This window comes from Phoxinus phoxinus (genome assembly GCF_949152265.1).
Source record: "Phoxinus phoxinus genome assembly, chromosome: 5".
In the NCBI taxonomy this organism is placed as follows: Eukaryota; Metazoa; Chordata; class Actinopteri; order Cypriniformes; family Leuciscidae; genus Phoxinus; species Phoxinus phoxinus.
Window position 1 is genome coordinate 19,445,166 of NC_136880.1, and position 22,383 is coordinate 19,467,548.

General features: G+C 37.1%; 1 protein-coding gene across 4 annotated transcripts in view; it reads right to left on the bottom strand.

The window, feature by feature from the left end:
- The window catches only part of kmt2cb (lysine (K)-specific methyltransferase 2Cb), a 99,696-nt gene that overhangs the window by 34,875 nt on the left and 42,438 nt on the right, over window positions 1-22,383 (bottom strand). For 2 of the 4 annotated variants that reach the window (XM_079614204.1, XM_079614206.1), the window contains exons 12-26: window positions 21,788-22,080; window positions 17,916-18,002; window positions 16,032-16,735; window positions 12,630-12,749; window positions 7,850-7,966; window positions 7,646-7,750; window positions 7,446-7,550; window positions 6,129-6,310; window positions 5,627-5,791; window positions 5,176-5,285; window positions 4,986-5,069; window positions 4,509-4,721; window positions 3,977-4,099; window positions 3,014-3,127; window positions 2,592-2,734 (exon numbers count right to left, since the gene is read on the bottom strand). In XM_079614204.1, coding sequence (XP_079470330.1) covers window positions 2,592-2,734; window positions 3,014-3,127; window positions 3,977-4,099; window positions 4,509-4,721; window positions 4,986-5,069; window positions 5,176-5,285; window positions 5,627-5,791; window positions 6,129-6,310; window positions 7,446-7,550; window positions 7,646-7,750; window positions 7,850-7,966; window positions 12,630-12,749; window positions 16,032-16,735; window positions 17,916-18,002; window positions 21,788-22,080 — 2,665 coding nt within the window. Of the gene's footprint in view, window positions 1-2,591; window positions 2,735-3,013; window positions 3,128-3,976; window positions 4,103-4,508; window positions 4,722-4,985; window positions 5,070-5,175; window positions 5,286-5,626; window positions 5,792-6,128; window positions 6,311-7,445; window positions 7,551-7,645; window positions 7,751-7,849; window positions 7,967-12,629; window positions 12,750-16,031; window positions 16,736-17,915; window positions 18,003-21,787; window positions 22,081-22,383 lie in introns of all 4 variants that reach the window. The other 2 variants (XM_079614205.1, XM_079614203.1) reach the window with 1 other exon arrangement.

Below are 22,383 nucleotides of genomic sequence, written 5' to 3' on the forward strand. Positions count from 1 at the left end.
GTAATCCATTATACTACAGAATATTTCAAAAAGGAAAATGTTTATTACCCATGACCTACTTATGTTAATCAAACAAGTGGATTTTTTTTTGTCAATATTACCTTTTTTTTCTTACATTAAAATTCAGACCAATTTGCTGATTCATGTGAACTGTTTTTGGCTTTAATTACAAGAAATTAATCATTTTATTCATGAAGGATGCACTAAATTAATCAAAAGAGAGTAATCAAATGAATAATTAAAGACATTGAGTAATGACGCTGAAAACTCAGAAGTTCCATCAAAGGAATAAATGACATTTAAAAAATAGATTAAAATAGAAAACAGTTATTTTCATTGGTAATAATATTTCACAATATTGCCTTTTTTTATTGTACTTCTGAACAAATAAATGCAGCTTTGGTGAGCGTAGAAGACTGTGAATATTATTAACATTTAGAATATATATATTTTTAAGTATTTGCATGATTTATTTTCTAAATGTCAAATTTTTCCAGAACTGGAAAACACAACACCGCTCATGTCAAAGACAACAGTATTGCACTTCGGATGATCATGACATTCAGAGCGAATCTTCTGAAGAGGAATACTCGTATCACACTGTGCTGTTATCATTTGTAACGCAAGCATTGTTGATAGAGTATCTTTTCTGGGTACGGTGGAGATTTTCCAGATGGCTCTGTGTTTGTCTGAGCTGACTGTCTGCCTCTCGTATGCCGTTACACTGCACTGACTGTCACGTTATGGGAGCCCCTCACATGAGCTCATGTTTCATCCCGTCTCGTAGCACTCCAGCGCAGTCCCACAGGACGCGCAATCTACGAACACACACGCCGCTGCGCGTGTGCACGCCAATAACAGGAACAAGCATGAAAACAACATGCGCGCTGTTTCGGCCGTAATACGGCTTCCCAACACACCGCCTGTTCTGTCACTTCAGCTCAGCTGACCTGACAGCCTCCAGCTCTCAGGAACCTGCCTGGCTGAGACATTAAAAGCCTCCATTTTCAATAATTGATTTGAAGTGGCTCTTCTGAGAAGCACCTTTAGGGTGGATTTTCTCAGTGTTGATGCGGGAGCTAGCGTGAACAGCTAGCATTAGCTCAACCATCCAATTACGTCATTCCCATCTCATCCGTTCTTGGTTTCTTGAGCTGGTCGATATGATGGTGTAATACAGCGTGTGACGGTATCAATTTTGTATCGGTATCTGCTTTATGCTATTTACACAGAAACATGACGCAATATGAAAATACAAGGCAGGATGGGTCCCAAATAAAGCAACATTAGAGGGTGTTGATAAGTACAGCAAAAGTTTACTTGTTTTTACATGTGCCGTATATATATGTGATGTGTATATCAGCTATGAAACTTTGAAAGTGGCTCATTTAATTCAAATTTAGAATTATTTGCTTCATAATAGCAGTTTTACTGATTTGAATCATTTTTTTTTTTTTTTTTACTTGAACAATGGTGAGTGTTTTATTCATTATTCATGTTCATAAATCTTATTCATATTCATAAATATTTTGTTTTGTTTACAACCATCATCATCCAGATAGAAAGAGGAAATGATCCGACAAGATGATGCGCCTTTCATTAGTATTTACACAACTGTTCAAGCGGTTGGGGTCGGTGACATTTTGTAAAAAATGTTTTTGAAAGAAGTCTCTTACGTTCACCCAGGATGCATTTATTTGAAATACAAAAATACAGTGAAAACTGAAGTGTGAAAAATAACTATTTTCTATTTGAATGTATATTGTGAATTTTCAGCATCATTATCTTCAGTGTCACTTGATCCTTCAGAAATCATTCTAATATGATGATTTGATGCTCAAGATACATTTCTTATTAGTATTATCAATGTTGAAAACATTTGTGTTGCTTTTTATTTTTGTGAAAGGATTATTTTATGAATAGAAGGTAAAGTAACTTTTGTAACAATTCAAATGTCTTTACTGGCACTTTTGATCAATTTGACGCATCCTTAGTGTGATGCACAGGATTATCCCAAAGATTGACCATGATATAAAATGACTCATACTATGATATAGGCCTACATTTTTTTATCATATAGGCCCCCCGTTATGCTTCCTGACATACATTTATAAGTATGCAAATGAGTGCAAAAGGAGTCTAGGACAAAGTCTTAGGATTCAAAAAAATGTATCCCTGTTGTATCTTTCAAACATCCGTTACGAGGTTGAGCTGGATAAATGACATCATCTCCCTAAGAGTCCACATGTCAAACTCGGCTAGACAAGCTCCCAGTTCACCTAGAAGAGTGCTCTGAAGTCCACTAAAAGCTGTGGCATCTCCCAGTGCATCTGTAGCAGTTGCCCAGTGACATCCCTGGAATTTACTTGAGATAAAGGGAGAATCCTCTGAAAAGTTTCTATTGATTCCAGAGGACAGTGGCTTAGAAATGATCTCATATCATGTGGCTTGCAGAGATGTGCTATAGCTTTTCTAAGTAGATATAGTCGTCTTAAAATAGACTAAACAAAAACAGGACAAAGTTGACCAAATATGATAAAAACTATATTTGTGTATATTTGACACACAAAATAGCAGACAAAATCCATTACCTGTAGGTAAGTGGGGAAAGCCTCCTCCAGTTTGGTCTTCTTTTTCCTATAGCGTTTCCGTATTTTAACCTCAGGATTGTCGTGAAAATCAGACAAAGGAGGTTTTTCATCAATTGGAGTGTCAGGCGCTTGGTCACCCCAGCCTATCAGGACAGAGAAGAGAAACCATATTCGTTCTTTACATCAAAATCCTATATAATCTACAAAGCATCTACATCAACGCAATATATTTTAGTTGTGATAATAACTTTTATCTATATAGATCAGTCTAGATTAGAGACCAATCCAGCATTATGCACTAATGCAGTGTTTGTGGACATTTGACAGCAGTCGATACATTCAAAAATAATAAAGACTGAAGACTGATTTAAGATCCAACATACCAGCAAGTCATCTTACTGAAAGTGTTGAATGATACTCACCCTCGTCTCTGCCTTGCAGGGTCTCAGAACCAGTGGAGTCCTTCCTGACCAGGACAGGTTTGGTTCTGCCTGGACCCATCCGGTTCCTCTGTCTGACCATGAAACCTCCAATACCTGAGTAAAAGCAGAAACTCCTCAATATTGTTTAACATTTCAAATGAAGTGCTTCATCACCTCTGCTGAAATTGTCAGCATTTTGAATCAAATTTCGATTCGATATATGCATAGATTTGATTCGAGTTCCTTTTCATACTTGACTGCAGGAGACAGTTTAATAGGTCTTGAAGAAAACATCTTACTGAATTAACTGTAAACCTTGAAATGTATTGTTTTTTCTTCCCCATTTTAGTCAACCCTGAATATTATCACTAGGTTTATTTAACACGTCTTAAGAAATACAACACACATTGAATAATCAAATGTAAAAATAAGGCACAGTATAGTCTTCACTGTATGGAATATAAATGGATTGAGTCTTCACTGTTAAATATAAATTGATTCATAATGAAGATACAAAAGTGATTCAGTCAAAAGCAGTGAGTGATTTTTTTTCCGCTTTTTGATTAAATTAACAAAACAGACAGCAACAGTTTATTAGGCTGCTGTCCCTTTAAGAACAAATCCACGGATCTAATACACTGTTACACATCCGATTTGTTCCCAACTGTTCACGTAGGTCATTCATTACAGACTGTTTATGCGAATACTTCATAACGATGTGCATTTTTACACCGTGTGTGTATTAGACCATTCAAGCGCAATAAGCTGTGAAAGAGAACTGACTGTGCTCCACATTGAGTCCTTTTTTGCGGCGTATTGTGATTAATAACACCCTACGCGTCAATAACTTTAAGTAGCACAGCGAAGTTAAAGACATGTGACACTTTAGAAAACTGATTTTTGACATTTGCGAATCGACGTGAATCGGCAGAAGATGGCATCTCGATTCCTCAAGTCTCTCACCTGGGCGGTAGGGCTTCCTCTTTCTCTTCTTGCAGGCATCTGTGTCTTTAGAGTCATCTTCTGCTGTGGCCTCTCTTTCAGGACTCGAATCTGACTTCCCCTCACCATCCACCATCTCCACTTCTGCTGCAAAACACACACACAGGCAAACAAATACACAAAGCTGTCAGGAATCACACACAGGTAAGAAAACGTCTGAGCTGCCTGGTTGGATAACTTTTTTTTATTGTATCACAGGTGCACGATACCTAATTTTCCTCACAATTGGAGGCACAATCACCTGGATCTTATGGATAATTCCACAATGCTTTGCCATGAACTCACCAAAACATTTAAAATATGATAGAAATGATATATTGTTAATATAAATGGCCCGTTTATTTTAAAACTGACATCAAGATTTGAATGTGTATTTGAAATGTTTTATTTTTTAAAGGTTGTGAACCCCTCAATACTGCATCTATTATTTCGCATATCATCCACGGATATGAAACTATTGCAAACAAAATGGTCGAGATGTAGGAAGCAGTACTTTTGATGTCGTCAATGTCTCCGTCTCTGGAGAGTTCAGTCTGTGGGTCTGGAGGAGTCTGCAGCACGGCCACACTGTTCTGGTTTATGATCTTCAGTTTGAGTTTGGGTTTGGAGCGTCTCCGGCGAGAGGCTGCATTGGCGAGACTTTGTAGCTGGGACAGACCAGACTCCGTGAGACAAACGCCGTCCTGGGTGTACGTCCTCGACAGGTCTGTGGAGCAGAAACATCAAGGAACCTCATTGGAAACGCGAAGAATCGACTCGAAAGAACAATTCACTCTCGAATTGGGCATTACTATGGAGAACATTTGACTCTACAAAGAATAATATCTAGTTGATGAAATATTTCATAGCAAAGCATAACCAGAAAAGTAAAGTTTTAATTAAAACTACATTACTTTTAATAATTATAATCTGACGGTTATATAATTCCGTTCGAAAAATAAACGTTTTAGTAAAATGACATCAACTTTACCAGGATCTCTTGTTTTTGTGAATCTCTGTGGTATGAGAACCGACTCGACAAAATCCAAACTGGACTTGGCCGGCGTTCCAGGCGCTGTGTAATGAACACACAAATAGACAATGTCAACCGAAAAAAAAATAAAAAAAATAAAGATTTATAAATGTACAACAGACTGTTCTAAAGCAGTGTTTATGTGTACCAGGAGAGAGAGGGGTCTGGCCTTGGCACAGACTGCAGTCAAAGCTGGTCTCTGCGATCTTCTCCACCTCCTCCTCCGAGCAGATCCCCTGACACGAGGCATGCATCCACCTGCAGACACGGGAACAGCACGTTTGAGCTACGGACATCAATCATGCCTCAAACTGTGTATGTTTTGAGGAGAGCCGTGCTATTACTTTTCTACATTTCAGTATCTTCTACTATTAGGACTTACAATTGTATTGTGCAATAAACGGGAAAAAATCCCATTGATTTATGTTGAAGGAGGGATACGAGTTCAGAAAATCATTGGGCCACTTTTCACTTGGGCCAGTAAGCAACCACCTAGTAACCACCCAGAACATCGGAGTAACTGCATATTAACAGGTTTTATCATGTTTGATGGCAGCGATTTGCACCGCCCAGACCCAGAGCGCTGGACCGCAGCTCACCTGTCGCACTGGCGGCACTGCAGGATGATCTCCTCCTCATTGTAGTCCTGCTGGCACAGTGGGCATGATGCCAGGCTGGCGCAAGGGGCACACTGAGTGTAATTATTCTGCCACTCACACCTCAGACCCGCAGACGTGGCGCCGCACTGCGTACAGGACACACACCTGTGGGAGGCCCAAACGGGCACAATGACATTAATCACACACCACACGGCTCCACCAATTTTACCACCCTAATAACTGCTCACATCAATACATGACAAGTAAAATAATTCGCATTAATAAGTCTTATAAAAAAATTGTTAATAAAAGGTCCTCCATTGTAACTACTAGCAAGTGTTCTTAAATTAACCACAAGTATAAAAACAACATTTGAAGCAGTTTTCAAAAAGCACAGTTGAAGTACGATAATTTTGTAATCCTATGTAAAAATTTTGATTTTTAGATATTTAAATATGTATTTTAAAGAGAAAAGTGTCAATTGTGAAACAATGCGGAGTACCATTTGCATTTCCAGCTCCCATTGGGCACATTCTGCAGGGGCGGGTCTAAGCAGTAGGTGTGGTAGCTGATGTCACAATCGTCACAGAGCAGCAGACGTCCCGGGTCGCTGGCCTGACCACACGCCTCGCACACGGTACACTCCAAACACCGCCAGCCCTTACTCAACACCACCTTAGTGATCTGACAACCAATACATTTCATTTAACATGAGCGAGCATGCATATGAAGACTTTTCAAAGAACAAAAGAACACAGTAGTTTTTAGTATCGTTAAAAAAAAAAGACGGATTTTCAAAAAGATTTTCAGCATCATTACTCTTCATACATTAGTCTTCAGTGTCACATGATCCTTTAGAAATCGTTCTAATGTGATGATTTGATGCTCAAGAAACATTTCTTAATACTAACAATGTTGTGCTGCTTAATATTTTTGTGGGAACATTGATTTTTTTTTTAGGATTCTTTGATGAATAAGGTTCAAAATAACTTTGAAATAGAAATCTTTTGTAACATTATAAATGTCTTTACTCTCAATTCAATGCATCCTTGCTGAAAGTGTTAATGCAAGTGTTATGCAATGTGCTTATTGCGCTTAAATGGTCAAATACAGTAAATGTCAAAATGCCTGTCTAGCAGAACATACAGTTAAATAGTCAGTTTTGGAACGCACATGTTGTGTAACAGTAAATTGGATATGTGCATAAGCTCTTAAAGTGACAGCAATCTAATATTCCTGCTGCTGTCATGTTCATCAAAGAACAAAAGAAAGAAAATCCCTCTCTGCTCTTGACTGAATAACTTTTTCACTGAAAACGATCAAGTGTTATTTTATATTTGATTACTTTCATCTCTGTAGTATTTCTCACCTGAAAAACTTAAAGCCATGTATTTTTAATTTGTCTTTTTATTCTATTGTATTTATTTGTACAATCATTTGCAAAATGTGTTTATTTGTTCTTATTTTATTACTGACTCTAAAAAAACCTATTCTGTGCTATGTGTAAGCTATTACAATAAAATGACCTAAATTATATTAAAAAAAGAGATTATAACAAATGATCTGTATGGTGCCACAGTTTTTCCCTGTGATATCAAATATCGATATTTTTCAAGGTATCGTATCGAACATGGAAATTCCAGTCTCGTGACAACACTACTATATATGTCTCCTAATTGTTTCCATTATTTCATTTTCTTACCAGGTCCAGTAATAAGGTTAAGAATTATATTTTTACATAATTAACGCTACAACCATCACCTCAAACACATTTAGAAACAGGGAAGGATACAATGGCCTCATCCTGTAAAGTGCTCACCTTTATGTTAACACAGAAAGGGTGGTAACACTGTCCACACTGAGCACAGGCCAGGAGTCGACCCTCCACACCCTGTCCAAAACTTCCACACACCACACACATATCCTAAGGAAAAAGAACACAAACACCGACACATACCACTGTAAGAGAGCAGCAGACTCAGGTCTATATCAGGTCTGCTCAGAAACATTCACTTTTACCTGTTTCAGTGTGAACGTGTCTGTACTAGAGAAAATCACCACTGTGCTGTGCATGGCGCTTTCCTCCTCTTCCTTGAAGATGCACATTGGTTCCATGATGTTGACCTGCAGAGATACAAGCATGGAAAAACAGTCACGCTATAGTTTTATATATCCACATATCAGAACACACAAATGTGTTAGCTGACAGTTCATGTGACATACTCCTGGTATTGGGATTGGAGGGACTCCATTTTTCATTCTGGCACGGCCACGTCCTCCCCGGCCTGTGACACCCGAACCCCTGGGCCGCCTCCTGCCGGGGAAGCCAGATCCTCTGCCCTGGTGACGTAACAGAGAAACCATCAGGGTCATCCTCGCTGGCAGAGAGGGATTCTCATCGAGAAGAAGGGGCTAAAGGATTTTGTTTATGCGTTGGCTTCTACTTTGCCCACCGGGAGCTTCCTGTAGCTAGTAGTAGCTTTATAAGTGTGATGAATTACAAAAAAAATTCAATTGCACGTGCTTATACATAATTACACTGTAATAACAACATTATTGTTTGTGATGGGTTAATTCCACATTTCTGCAACAGATCACAGATTGTTTTTAAAAATGAAATCCTAATCCTTTTTCTATGAATACACATGGTCAGTCTTGTAATTACTGGGTAAGTTTTTATTTATTTAACAAAATCTGCTTAAAAGTTTGAGGTCAGTAAAAAAAGAAGAAATCAATGAAATTAATACTTTAAGTCGGCAAGGATGTATTAAACTGATCAAAAGTGACAGTAAAAAAGAGAGAAGATATTTCAAATAAATGCTGTCATTTTGAAATTTCAATTCATCAAAGAAATCCTGGGAAAAAAAGTATTATTGTTTCCACAAAAATATTTAACATTGATAATAATAATGCTTATTGAGCAGCAAATCATCATTTTAGAATGATTTCTGAAGGATCACTGGAGTAATGATTCTTTAACATATCACCACAGGAATAAATTACATTTGAAAACATATTAAAATATGGTCAAACAAATTAAAATAATAGTAAATAATAATACAAAGTATTTTTAATATTTAACTAAATATATTATTTTTATTATTATTAAATCTTTTATTATGATGTTGTAATAGAACATCACAATATTACAATATTATTGATCAAATAAATGCAGCCTTGGTGAACATAAGAGTCTTCTTTCAAAAACTTCTTTCAAAAATCTTACCAACCCCAAACCTTTTTTTGTTCCTTAATACTTTACAGCTTAGCATAAGTACAAAAAAAACTCTATTGACTACAGAAATTTCCATCATTTTTGTATTAATTTGCATAACATTTCCAACTAAAGTGCATTTTTTAATGACATGAGCGTGGGATGAAGGTGGGAACTCTGTGAAGAGGATTTCTACAAAGCAAAGATAAAGATTTTCAAGTACCGGTATATGACAGTATTGCTATAGCTGCTAGCCCCCCCCCCCCCCCCCCCCCCCCCCTCCAAAAAAATATATATACTCAGTACTTTGACTAGATTAACAAACATGTCTGACATGTGATTAAATGGAGCAAAAAAAAAAAAAAGGCAATTTATGTAATGGTCCAAACGGTGTAGCCTTCAACTACTTTTCCTGTCATCTCGAAGTTGGTCAAACAAAGGAGAAGACTAACTTCATCTCATTTCACCATACACCACTTCAAAGAGCCTTTTTCAAACCCTCTTGGCAATTTAGGTGTTTAATATCGACAGGACTGAAGCAATTTCAACTTGAGCAGGAAACAAATGTCCAAAGTTTTCTTTTCTCTTTGTGTTTATATTTAATGAATGGCCTACCAGCTCAACTTTAATGCACTGTGATCAAATAACCAAGCAGAACCAAACACGACTCTCCTTCAATTTAACTAGCTGTCATAGTGGAGCAACATTCCCCATAATGACACCAATTTTGGAGAGACTGTGACACTGTGTGCGAGATGGCATCTGAGGGAGCTGCCAACACGGCTATCAGGCTGTTGAGAGGCCTCGGCCGTGTTATTCTAGCGATTTCACTTCTATTACGCTGTCAGCACGTTTCCTTTCCTCAGGGGCTGCCATTCTGACTGTCACAATGAAAACCCTTTCCAAGAATTACACTCCCTCCCTTCCCTCCCCCATCTACTGTTCTTCTCGCCGGACCGTAATTTCACTCGTTCTTTCAACTTCTGCCTCTGCCACTCAGACTTGATGCTTTTTAAATTGGTCTTTACATCATCTCTCTTACTCTACCTGACTTTACAAAAAAGGACTGTGTGGGTACCATTGTACAGTGATGGTACTGGATAGTAATGCCACGGTACTGTGATGTAGCCGGAATTAGGGCTAGGGCAAGGCGATGCGGTTTCATTATTTTGTAGCTTCTGTTGCATCATATTCGAGATATGTGTCAATATCAAGATTTCACTTTCACTTTTATTTTTTATAACATTTCGTTGTAATGTAAATAGTTACAATAAAATGTATATATATATAAATATGTTATAAATATTATATATATATTATTATATGGTAAGGAAAAAAAGAGAGATGCTTTAAATTTAAAAAGAGACCAGAAAAATCAAATCTTTATTGTTATAGTCAGGTTTTAAAATATGTTTATTTAGATATTTAAATACATTTATTTGAATATTTATATATAACACCTCATTTTACAGTGTCCTTGAGACATGTATTTGTAGAAGTAATTACAGGAAATTATGCATAACTACATGCAACTAACTATAAACGAACCCTACGGTACATGTTAATTAATATTAGTCAGTATTACTCGTTATATAAATCATCAGTTAGTTTGTACTTAGAATGATTCTGAATTTACAAAAAAAAAAAAAAGGTTTTATGCACAAATATGTGCACGTTTATTTAATGAATGAGGCCCATTTTTGCATATTTCATCGCAAGAAAAATCGCTGCAAATATATTGTGAATATTCAATAAAACACTTGCTCCAGTAAAGGCATATAATTACCCCCATATTCATATACAATTATATTTACATATTCCGATCTTCACTTCAAAAATGCCATTGTACTATACAAATCACAACATGTAAATAGGAAATTGTTGGCGTTATTTTGTCACTTATTGGGAGCAGTATGCTAGCTGGAGCCATTTACCTCCAGTCTTTGTGCTAAGCTAGGCTAGCGGTGGGTGCGTCAGACAGAGTTACGGCACGCACGGAGATGAGAAGGGTGTGTATGGACTTATCTAACTCTGGGGGATACGGTGAATAAGCTAAAGTCCCAAAAAGCGGCATGTTCCTTTAAGTAAGTGTTTCCTTTCCATTAAATCCTATTTATTCCCTGCTTCCTCTCCATCATAATCTCACAGTAGATGCAATTTTTTTGAAGTGACCCTTCGCATGTGGCAAATACTATCCAACACGCTCGTTGTCAAGACATGATAATAGGACCTGGTCTGGCCCCGTGCCCAGATGATTATCCGTGTGGCTCCAGCGGCTCAGGAACAGATGGACCTGTAGGCCAGCGAGACCCCTACCTGAGCCAACATGGCCACTGCAAAGCCCCTGACCCCTCAACACGCAGCACATCTGCTCCTACCCATGAGCCACGGCTCACAACGTGAACACATTCATAACTCATTTTCATTCATTAGCCCAAGTCAAGCCAGGTCATGGAAAGAAAAGCACTGTGCATGCTGGGAAAAAAAATCGGTTAGCCACAGACCATGTTAGTGACAATCATAAAGAGCTGCGGCTGTTTCTGACAAGAAAGATGCAACATAGAATTTGTCTAGTTCAAAATCCAAATTTAATCTTTCCAAGGTGAGCATTGCTATGACTAGCTTGTCAATGTGTTGGCCCTGCAGCGACTCTCATATTCATATATCCATATCAACTCAAGACTGTCTGCACTGGAAGTGCTGAAGGGTCACGTCTCTAAAGCACAGACCAATCAGCAGGTTTACATCAAACTTGCAAGCAGTTTTTAGTTCTGACGCCACTATAAACTTGATGTTAGATTCCAGCCACAGTAAAATGGTTAAATAACTATAACATTTATTTTATTTTGAAAAACGTTAAAAATCTTAATTATTCCAAACTTTTCATCCCAGTGTGTGTGTGTGTGTGTGTGTGTGTGTGTGTGTGTGTGTGTGTGTGTGTGTGTGTGTGTGTGTGTGTGTGTGTGTGTATATATATATATATTGTATATATATATGGATGGAGAGGAGTCCATCATATATATTTTTATATATATCTTTGTAACTTTACTAACTCTGTAACGTTACTAATTCAGCGATAAAATACTATTATTAATATATATATATAATTTCTATACATATAATGTATACTATTATTTATAATTTATATAATAAAATTGCTCATTTTATATTATTTATTTAATTTATAAAACTATATTGCGAAACGAAAAATAAATAAAACAAAAACTGATCAAATAAATAAATGAATAAGGGATGTTTTTAATTTAAAAAACATAAAAAAATCTTCATTTTTTTTCCACCCCAGTGTGTATATGTATATATATATATATAGACTATAATGTATAAAAGAAAAAAACACTGAAAATAAATAAATAAATGAAGTTTTTATTTATATATATATATATATATAAAAAAACTAATTATTCCAAACTTTGTAAAGTTTGGAATAATTACGATTTAAATAAATAAAAACGTATTTTTGTCTGTGTGTGTATGTATATATATATATATATATATATATATATATATATATATATATATATATATATATAATTGGTAATTTTTTATTATTTAATTCATAAAAACTATACTAAAATGTATAAAAGTAAATAAATCTATCAAATAAATCTAACAAAAACTGTAAATATAAATAAAGGAGGGAAGTCCATCAGCTGAAGGTGTAGACAGCTTTATTGACGGACTATAATGAGAACAATTTAGTACCGTCATGTCACAAAGTTGCAGCTGAACTCCCAACTGAGGGTCTGTGTAATATTTAGCTGTATTTACCACACGGATTATCCAGGCGGCCATGCTGTGGGGCTGCCTGCTCTTTGGCCCGTCCCAGCCCTCAGTCGGGTCAAGGGACCATGAGGGGGAGCTCGGTCTGCGGGAGGCGCTCCACGCTCCCTGAAGATGGGGTGGGTTAGAGAGAAAGAGGAGGAGGAGGAGGAGATGTGGGCGAGAACATGCAACAACTTAAATACAGCCAGCAAAGAAACATACAGATACATGCATGTACGAACAGACATGGTTAACAGAGAATGTGACATATTAGAGCTGTGAATGAACAAAAAAAAAAAAGACATTTGAGACAAAGCATTTCCTGAAAAAAATACATCTGATTAAATTGCTCTCAAGCATGCAAACAAAAAAAACGTCCTTTTAATTAGAAGTATTGCTTCTAGGGTAAGACTGTTTTCTGAAAGACTGCATGCACAAATGATGGAAAGGACCAGAATCCTCTGCTCTAGGAAGATGAGACGTGTTTTTTTAAATGTCATCAGTGCCTTAACAGACCATATTTAAAGGTCAAGTGAGTCCGAGCACAGTCTTTGTGCCTCAAATGTTTGGGGTCATTAAAAATGTTGAATGTTTTTTTGGGGGTTTTTTATGTTACAAAAATAAATCCTATTGTTTTTAACTTTCTATTCATTTTAGACTCCTGGAATCCACATATTTTACAACATTGGTAATAATAAAAAATGTTTCTTCTATAAAATCCTCACATTAGAATGATTTCTAAAGGATCATGTGACACTAAAGACTGGAGTAACGATGCTGAGAATACAGGAATAAATTATATTTTAAAATATATTAAAATAGAAAACAGTTATTTTAATGTTTCACAATTTTACAGTTTGTTTTACTGTATTTTTGATCAAATAAATAATGTATAATGAAGTAAATAACAAATAAAATGATTAATTTCTTTAAAAAAAAAGTACTGACCCTAAACTTTTTCAATGGTAGACAGTGTATATCTTTCTATTGTCTTTATTTGCTTTATTACTTGTAATTTTCTACTTTTTTATACATTTTCTACTTAATTTACATAATTTACTCTTGATTTAATTACTCTTAACTCATAGAGGAATTATTTATATGTAATAATATATACATACACATACACATTTAATATTTAATTAATAATTAATTCATATTAATATTTTTGAATAAAGGTGAGTTGCATTTCGCATTAAAGCACTGGGATGACTTTCACTTTTCTTGCTGTCAATAGACCTTTCGTCTGCGATTCGTTTCACTTTTGCTTGCGAACAGGCCGTCACTGTTGTAGAGAGGCCTGGCATCAGAATGCCTGTGCTACCTTAGTTGCCATGACAACAGAGACACTCTCCGTCTTGTTTACAAACGCATGTGATTATGCCAGAACGACAACACATGACTCGAGCACACAAAGGGTGCAAAAGAGCAGGCCTCTTACAGCCGCCTAATTCCTCTAATTAATCCGTTTGTGGCTATAAAGTTAATTAATACTTAGCGATCATCCGGAAATCACGATGATGGCTGTGACTTAAGACTTGCTCAATTAAAAACGTAAAGCCGCCTGAAGTGAAATTAACACGTTCTGTTTTTAAACAAATATGCAAATGCGTGAATGTAGTTGCTCTGAGGAGCATTCTGGGTGCATCTTTCTCCACGTCTGTCAGGAGAAACGCTGCCCTGTTAGGACGTATACGTAGGAAGGTAGGCCGCTTGGTTAACGGGAAAACACAATCATAAACAGGATGTGATGCATGAATGATGATCTGATGGCTGAGTATGACATGTATGTGAGAAGTCTGACGCTGAGATAATTCCCTTTGAATTGATATTTGAAGCCTGTGTCATATCTCATAAAATGTTCAATTTATCACACATGTTGTCTATAATCAGGCTTCCGACCACGGAAGTGCACGTTTTCCCATGAGTTGCCTATTGTTATTGTGTTCCAGCACAAAATTAAACTTTTACATTCACAAATCACCAATATTTCCAGTAGAGAGTATTTGAGTGTTTAGACTGAAACATATCGAAACATGCTTAAGAGTAAAACATGAAACGGCTAATCACAATTGTGAGGTATAATGTAGCAATTACAAGCAATAGTCACGATTATGAAAAATACGCAATTGTGAAACAATGTCACAATTATGTGAAATGACTTCACACTTGTGGGATATATTGTGAAATAGTCACGCTTAAAAGAAATAAAGTTGCAAATGTGAGATATCTGTTAACGATTACAGGAAACATCTTTGCAGTTGTGAGATATCATGTCATATTGAGATAAACTCGCAGTTACAAGAAAAACCATTGGAATTATCAGATATAAAGTCACAATAGTAAGATATACGTATAGTCAAAATTACAGGAAAAAATACATAATTGTGAGATACAATGTCATTGTGTGATATAAAGTCGCAACTACGAGAAATAATGTTGCAATCATATGAAATAACGTCATAATTGTGAGATATATGGTTACAATTACAGGAAAAAAATTGAAATTGTGAGATGCAATGTCACATTAATATATAAAGTCGCAATTACGAAAAATAAAGTCGCAATCATAAGAAATAAAGTCGCAAATGTGAGATATATGGTCTCAATTACAGGAAAAATTTGCAATTATGAGATACGTCATAATCAGATAAAAGTCGCAAATATGAGAAATAACGTTGCAATAATAACACAATTGTAAGATATATGGTCACAATTACAGTTTTTTTTTTTTGGAATAATTGTGAGATACAATGTCAAAATGAAAGAAAGTCGCAATCACGAAATAAAGTCTTACAATTGTAAGATATATGGTCACAATTACAGTTTTTTTTTTTTGGAATAATTGTGAGATACAATGTCAAAATGAAATAAAGTCGCAATCACGAAATAAAGTCTTACAATTGTAAGATATATGGTCACAATTACAGTTTTTTTTTTTTGGAATAATTGTGAGATACAATGTCAAAATGAAATAAAGTCGCAATCACGAAATAAAGTCTTACAATTGTAAGATATATGGTCACAATTAAAGGAAAAAATTCACAATTGTGAGATACGTCATATTGAGGTACAATAGCAATTATGAGAAATAACGTTGCAGTTACGCGAGTTGCACTTACGAGAAATACTTTTGCAATTGTGAGATATACCATCAAATGATGAGATATAAACATATCATAAGATATAAAGTCACATATACACTCACAATTACAAGAAATAAAGCCGCAGTTGTGGCTTTGGTTTTATCTGATGTCGAGATCACAAATAACCAATCAGAATCAGACACGGCAAAAACACTGAATTGAATTGAACCGAACTGAATTTGAATTGTCTGTTTGAACAGAACCTTATGCTTATTAATTCATCTACAAAAAAAATGAATTGATCATAAAGTATATGACTGACCTGCTTAACTCTGGGCCTTCCAGGTGAAAACTTTCTCTTAGAGATGGCCGGCTTGCCCATGCCGATTTTTGGAGTGAACGGTATGAAGGTGGATGAAGGCACATTGCTAATGGCTTCTCCTGAGACAGCCTGGACCAGGGCATGGAGCTGGGACGCCCCCTGCCCAACCGAGGGCAACCCCTCGGGCTGCCTGCACGGAGGTTGCTGTAAAGACGTCCTCTCCTCCACCAGTGAGCTCAGCTTGGCCAAACATCGCTGATCAACATCCATAGAGATGTCCGTTTCCTCCGCGCGCCTCTCAGGAATGATGTCGCGCTGCCGCAACATGACATCCCCTTCCTCCTGGCTCTGAACTACCGGCGTAGTCTTATCAGTACTGACCTCGGGCTCTACAGTAACTCCATGCGCCTTTGAGGAAGGTTCCTCTGTGAAGGAAACCTCCATGGGTTCTTCCTCACGGGAAGTGCAGGCTGGAGTTGGCTCTTTGGTGGGTGATAGGTTGGATTTCTGCTCCTCCAGGCAGGGCTCGCTGTCATCCTCACTTTTGGAAATGTTTTCAGCGAGTGTAGCTGACGTCTCTGGAAGCTCATCCGTTTCAATGGACGTCACGAGCTGCTGGACCGCGGACGTCTCTGGAGCTGAATCCAGTTTCTGCTCGTGCGCCTCTGAATCTTCAGGATCTTTTGTCTTTTGAGGAGATGTGACTGCAACACGGAACATTACAAAATTACCTCCAAAGATTTACAGAAATACACAGGGATTTTCCCACTGCGGGTCACAAGGTAAAATTGAACCATAATGCTATTATTTTAACAATACTGACCATATTGTTATATTTATATTGAGAAGCAGGCTGTTGGGCCTTCTTTTACTCCTGCTTGATTCAGAGCTGAAATATTTATGGTATAGAACTGATGCAGAACTAATGGTATATAATGAATGCAGCTTTAATGACAGATTCAAATAAAATATTAATTGAGAGAGTTAATGGATTATTTGTACATTAGACACTACAAAATCATTAAAAATGGTCTTGTAAATGTAACCCGGTGAATAGAAATGGTAAAAGTAAATAAAAATAAACCCTTGTACATTTGGTCAGATACACTAAAATGTATTTTGTTGGCATGTGAAAGCAAAGTGGACTGTTCAGCATTAGAGAAAATGTTATGCATTTTAAATGCATGCAATAAAAATTATGTAAATTTTCCATTAAATCAACCTTAAATTAAATGTACATTTATTTATTCAGGAGATGTGTTTATCCAAAGTGGGAAAACACACGCAATTTACCATACAGGAGCCATTCAAAACATCATAATTTTAATACTACAGCACGGCAGTACACAGCTAGAGAAGACAAATTGTATTTTTTCTTCTTTCCAATTTAAAATGCATTTTTAACCGTTTATATATATATTTGTAATTTTTCATTGTTATAGACTACTTGAACCAAACAAAGGAAGAAAGTGTTTCTTCATAATCTTTATCAAAATGTATATTTATCAACCATTCTGATATGCAACATCCACTTTTCACGACCGAATCGCAATGTACAAAAATCACATCCGTCCGATTACTTTCTATCCTGCCCTGAATATGTCAGATTACATAAATAAAATGGGATGTGAATGCTGTTTTACGCTGACTTCAATTTTTATTTCAGAATCTATGGTTATGGACTAGTTAATTGCTTTTGGAAGACGAGTGTCTTCGGATGTTACCATCAAATGTTCATTTAACTGTCAAAGGATTTTTTGAATTTTTCAACAAATTCATTCTCAACCGATGTACAGGATCTTGGTTACGGTTAAGATAAGGGCATCTTCGATAATGTTAAATATATGTATGCGTCACTGAAAGCAAACAGAGTAGATGAAGTACCTGAAGTCCTTTCATTTTCTGTGCTGTGGTGTGAGGTCTCGCTGGACTCTGGCTTGGCTAAATCGCCACTAGCGTCTGCACCAATTTCTAGAGGAGGGGGAGAAAAAAACAAATCAATAGAGTGTACCGACTTATATGTAATACAAACTGCTCTAAGCACTAGTGGAAATAATTACAGGACTGGAAAAACAACTCAACAGGATAGAAAAGTGCAGGGGAAAGTGTGAACGCAGGCACATATGGCATGTGTGTTTTTCAGAAAACACTGTGCTCAAGAGAATACAACGGCTTTGAGCGGCACGCAAATACTGACGATAATCTTCGCCTCCTATTAGGACAATTTATCCAGTGTCTCCTTATATACACGCTGTACGTTTGATTTGTGGCTATGACTACACTATAGCATGCTTTACTGTCCTCTTGCTGTCTATAACATAGCTCTCTTCTGTTCAATGTATGTCTGGAACCACAAATGTCCACCTCAAACACTTTAAGTCATTGATCCTGAGGCCCTTATCAGATCAATCCCCTCATATCTCCACTAGAACAGATAACCAGTCATTACAGAAATCACATAATCACAGATGACTATTGTGCGGAGCGGCTGACATTAGCGGAGCCCCATCTGTAGTAATTAGAGGGCAGGTTTCTTTCTAATCAGAAGAGCAGAGATACATCATGATTCTGATCTGGACCTGTGACTGCTATAATAGAGAGACGATACAGGCATAAAATAATGACTCGTGCTTTTGGTAATTCAGCACATCTTTTAATTGGGAAGAAGTGATACCTGCTACTTATGGGTTGTTATGTCAGATGAAGTCGGTTCTGGGTAATAGACGACGGTTACACACCCAATTCATTCAATGGCAATGTCAATGTCAAGTTAAAGGCCCATTTCATGTGTTTTGTAGTTCATCATTTTTTTTCTTGAGTTAGAAATTCACAATAGGTACCATATAGGTTAATGACCGATTTATTTTATAACTGTTTTTTTTATTTATTGGGACATTCAGACATTATTGGGTATTTAATTGCTCATTTCCTCTATTTTTACATTTAGATTGCCTTTACCATTCATTCATCATACCCTTTAAGTTTGTCTTTAAAAACATTTAATAAGAAAGCTGTTAAAATTTTAATTAATTAGTTAAAGTAATTAAACAATTACTAAATAAACTGTAACGTTTATTTCATGGAAGGTTTGCTTCTGACATCTCTTATTCTGCTATAAGTCTCTCATTCATAATCCATTAGGCACATATGGGGAATTTCTCTGATGGGTGAACACTGCTAGATCACGACATGTAACGTAATTCAATGTAATGTAATGGAGAAAGAGAGAGAGAGAGAGAGAGAGAGAGAGAGAGAGAGAGAGAGAGAGAATGACCAGTCACATTGGACCAAGAGCCATTGGGCATCATCTACAGAGGTGAACAAGGTTAACTCTCTGCTGTAAACAAGCCACTCTAAAATCGATGCGAGGGTCAAAGACCAATGAGCAGAAGCCTTGAAGTCTTTAAAAAGCTAGTTGCGGCAAAATCATCTTCATCCAGCCATCCTCCACACCACCACCTGTGGCCACGTAACAAATGTCAAAAGTAAAATAAAACAAATAAAATAATATAGACTTCATAAAGTAGATGGGCGATAAATCGATATCGAAATGTATCAACAAAAATAAATCCACAATATCGATAATAAACATCTGATAAAAGATGAAACAAACAACTAACAAACCGCCAAAATAAAAGTTTGGTTTAGCTTGAAGAAATTATAACAGAAATACATTACTATTGTATAGTAAATGTTCTCAAAATAAAAATAATAAGTATCAATGCAATCTTTAAATAAATTGTATTATTATTTTTAAGGATTATCATAAAATTAAGATATTTTATTTTATATATGTTTTATGTCTGTATTATGTCATTAATACAGTATATATGTCATTGTATAAGTTCTGTTGTGCAGCACTGGGACTAGGCTTTGTCTGTGAAAACGGGGGATGAGAAATAAAACCGAAAACACAGAATTTAGCAAGAAATAAAATGGCCCTAAATGGCCTTTCATATGGCCCTAAACACAGAGCCTGACTATAAAGTTTGATCTGTCTAAATGTTGATGTCAAATGTTGATGATTTAAAAAAAAAAAAAAAAAAATCATCTGAAGCGAATGTCTATTAGAAAAGGGGCTCTGTTGTTCATTTGACATGAACAGCAATGCAAGTAGCATTTACTGTATGTTAAGTTTAAGAGAGAAAAAAAGGCAAATACTTTAATAGCATGGTGCAACTGGCACCCTTCCTCCTGATTAGTTCTCTAGATATACCAGCTGGCACTAGTCCTCATCCTGGCACTGAGGCTGATGATGGAACCATACTGCGGCTCTAACCCAAGTAATGCATTAAAGGGCACAGGGTGAAATCAAACTTGGGTTTGGACCTGTCCGAATGATTTTTTCCACTATTGCAGCATTTCAAAGTACAGCGACAACACACAGCATAATGCAAGCACACATGTTCAGGCCGCCCTGTGGCACCCTAAATAACCATGAACCCAGCGTGGGATGAGGCCAGATCTCTCACCTCTACACCTAGAGATTTGCACCAGGACGAATAATGCTGTAAAAGGCCTGTGGGCAGCTGCTCTCCTAAAGGTTGAGGAATTGAGTTACTGACACTGTGCTGAGCATTTGTACAGTGACAGCGGGGTGTTAATGTACCGCACACCAAAAGCTGGTTAAACGCAAAGCTGTGATGGAATATTACAAATGGAGGAGATTGGCAGGAAAGTAAAACTTCCTGCAGGTCTGTAAAGTGAGACTGTCTTCAGTATTTAGGTGGAAAATTGAATTGCGTGCCACGAAAGACATACGGGATTGGAACATGATGACACGACTGTCCTTTTTTATTTAATAATGAGCAATTTCAATGAACCACTATAGAGTTTATCCAGATATTTGAAAGCACGTAAGCAGAAAATATCACATAAGCAATACTTTCATAGAGTCTAAGCCTTCCCCAGGCAAAGTAGGCCCAGGCAAGTTTCAAATACCCCTTTCCTCAAGACCAGTCCAGACTAATCCAGACAGATCTGAGGCATGTGGGCCTATGGGATGCTTTGGTCTACTCTTCCACTTCAGCAACTTCAGGCCTGAAGGACTGGGGTGCTTCAAAGAGCAAGCTCTGTCCTCAAGTTTCAAAGACTCCCAGCTGAACTCACAGTTACTGGACCACTGTGAAAGCAAGTGAACGGTAAAAAGCCAATAAGACACTAAAATCGAATAAAAACTTTAAAGATTCCATTCCAAAACCCCAAAAAGTTTCTCGGAAACCAAGCCAATAAAAAGCCTTTACAAAAAGGATTAATTTAAATGAAACATGCTAAGGCTAAAAACGAGATTTGTTGGTCAGCCAATCTGTAAATTTAAACAACACAATCTCAGGAAAAAAAAATGCCACAAATGCTATCACTGGGTCAGTAGTACCCTATGAAAAGGTATTCAAATAGACTATTTAGGCACTAATGTTATCGATCTGACTGCACTGACACTATCGGATGAGAACCATGGTCGGGAACCTTTTTTGACCGTGTGTATTTGACCGTTTAAGCATGCAACCGAAGACTTGACTTGTATACTTTAGGGCCGAGGGTGTCTAATTCTGCTCCTGGAGGGCCGCCATCCAGCAAAGCTTATCTCTAAAGCCAATTAATCACAGCTGAATCAGCTAATCAATGCCTCCAGGAATACTAGAAACGTCCAGGCAAATGTGTTGGAGGTAAACTCTACAGGAAAGTGGCAGGAAAGAGAATGATAACCGCAAGCCTTACCAATGCTCATTACATCAAGACACTAAAGTTGGTCTCACCCGTCATTTGTTTTTCCTCCATTTGCTTCTCTTCGCTCGGCATCTCGCTGACAGGCTGATGAGGTTCTACGTCTTGAACTTTGGCAGGCTCAGGATCGTTGTTTGATGGAACTAGCTGTGCGTCTTCTTCAACGTCCACGTGTGATTGAGTCTCCGCCTGGTTTCCTTCTGTATCCGTGCGCACAGGATCTGATTCAAAGCCGGCGTTTCTACAGCTGGAACATATGTGATCTTCTTTGGGCTGGGCATTTGCGTGACCTTCACCTGGTCGCTCACACTCTGGATGGAACCACCTGGAAAAAAAGAGGGAGCCAATGATTCAGCTTTTCACTGCATCCAAAATCAGGTTCCAGAAATGGAAAATGTTTGGATCTTAAAGAAGGGATGTCCAATCCTGCTCCTGGATGACCGCTGGTCTGCAGAATTTAGCTTTAACCCAATTAAACACACCAGAACTAGCTAATCAAGGTCTTCCTAGGCACAATACTTGGAGCTAAACACTTCAGGACAGTGGCCCTCCAGGAGCAGGATTGGACACCATTGGCTTAAAGGTATATTGAACTATCCTGTTCCAGAGTACAGATCTTTTACGTAAA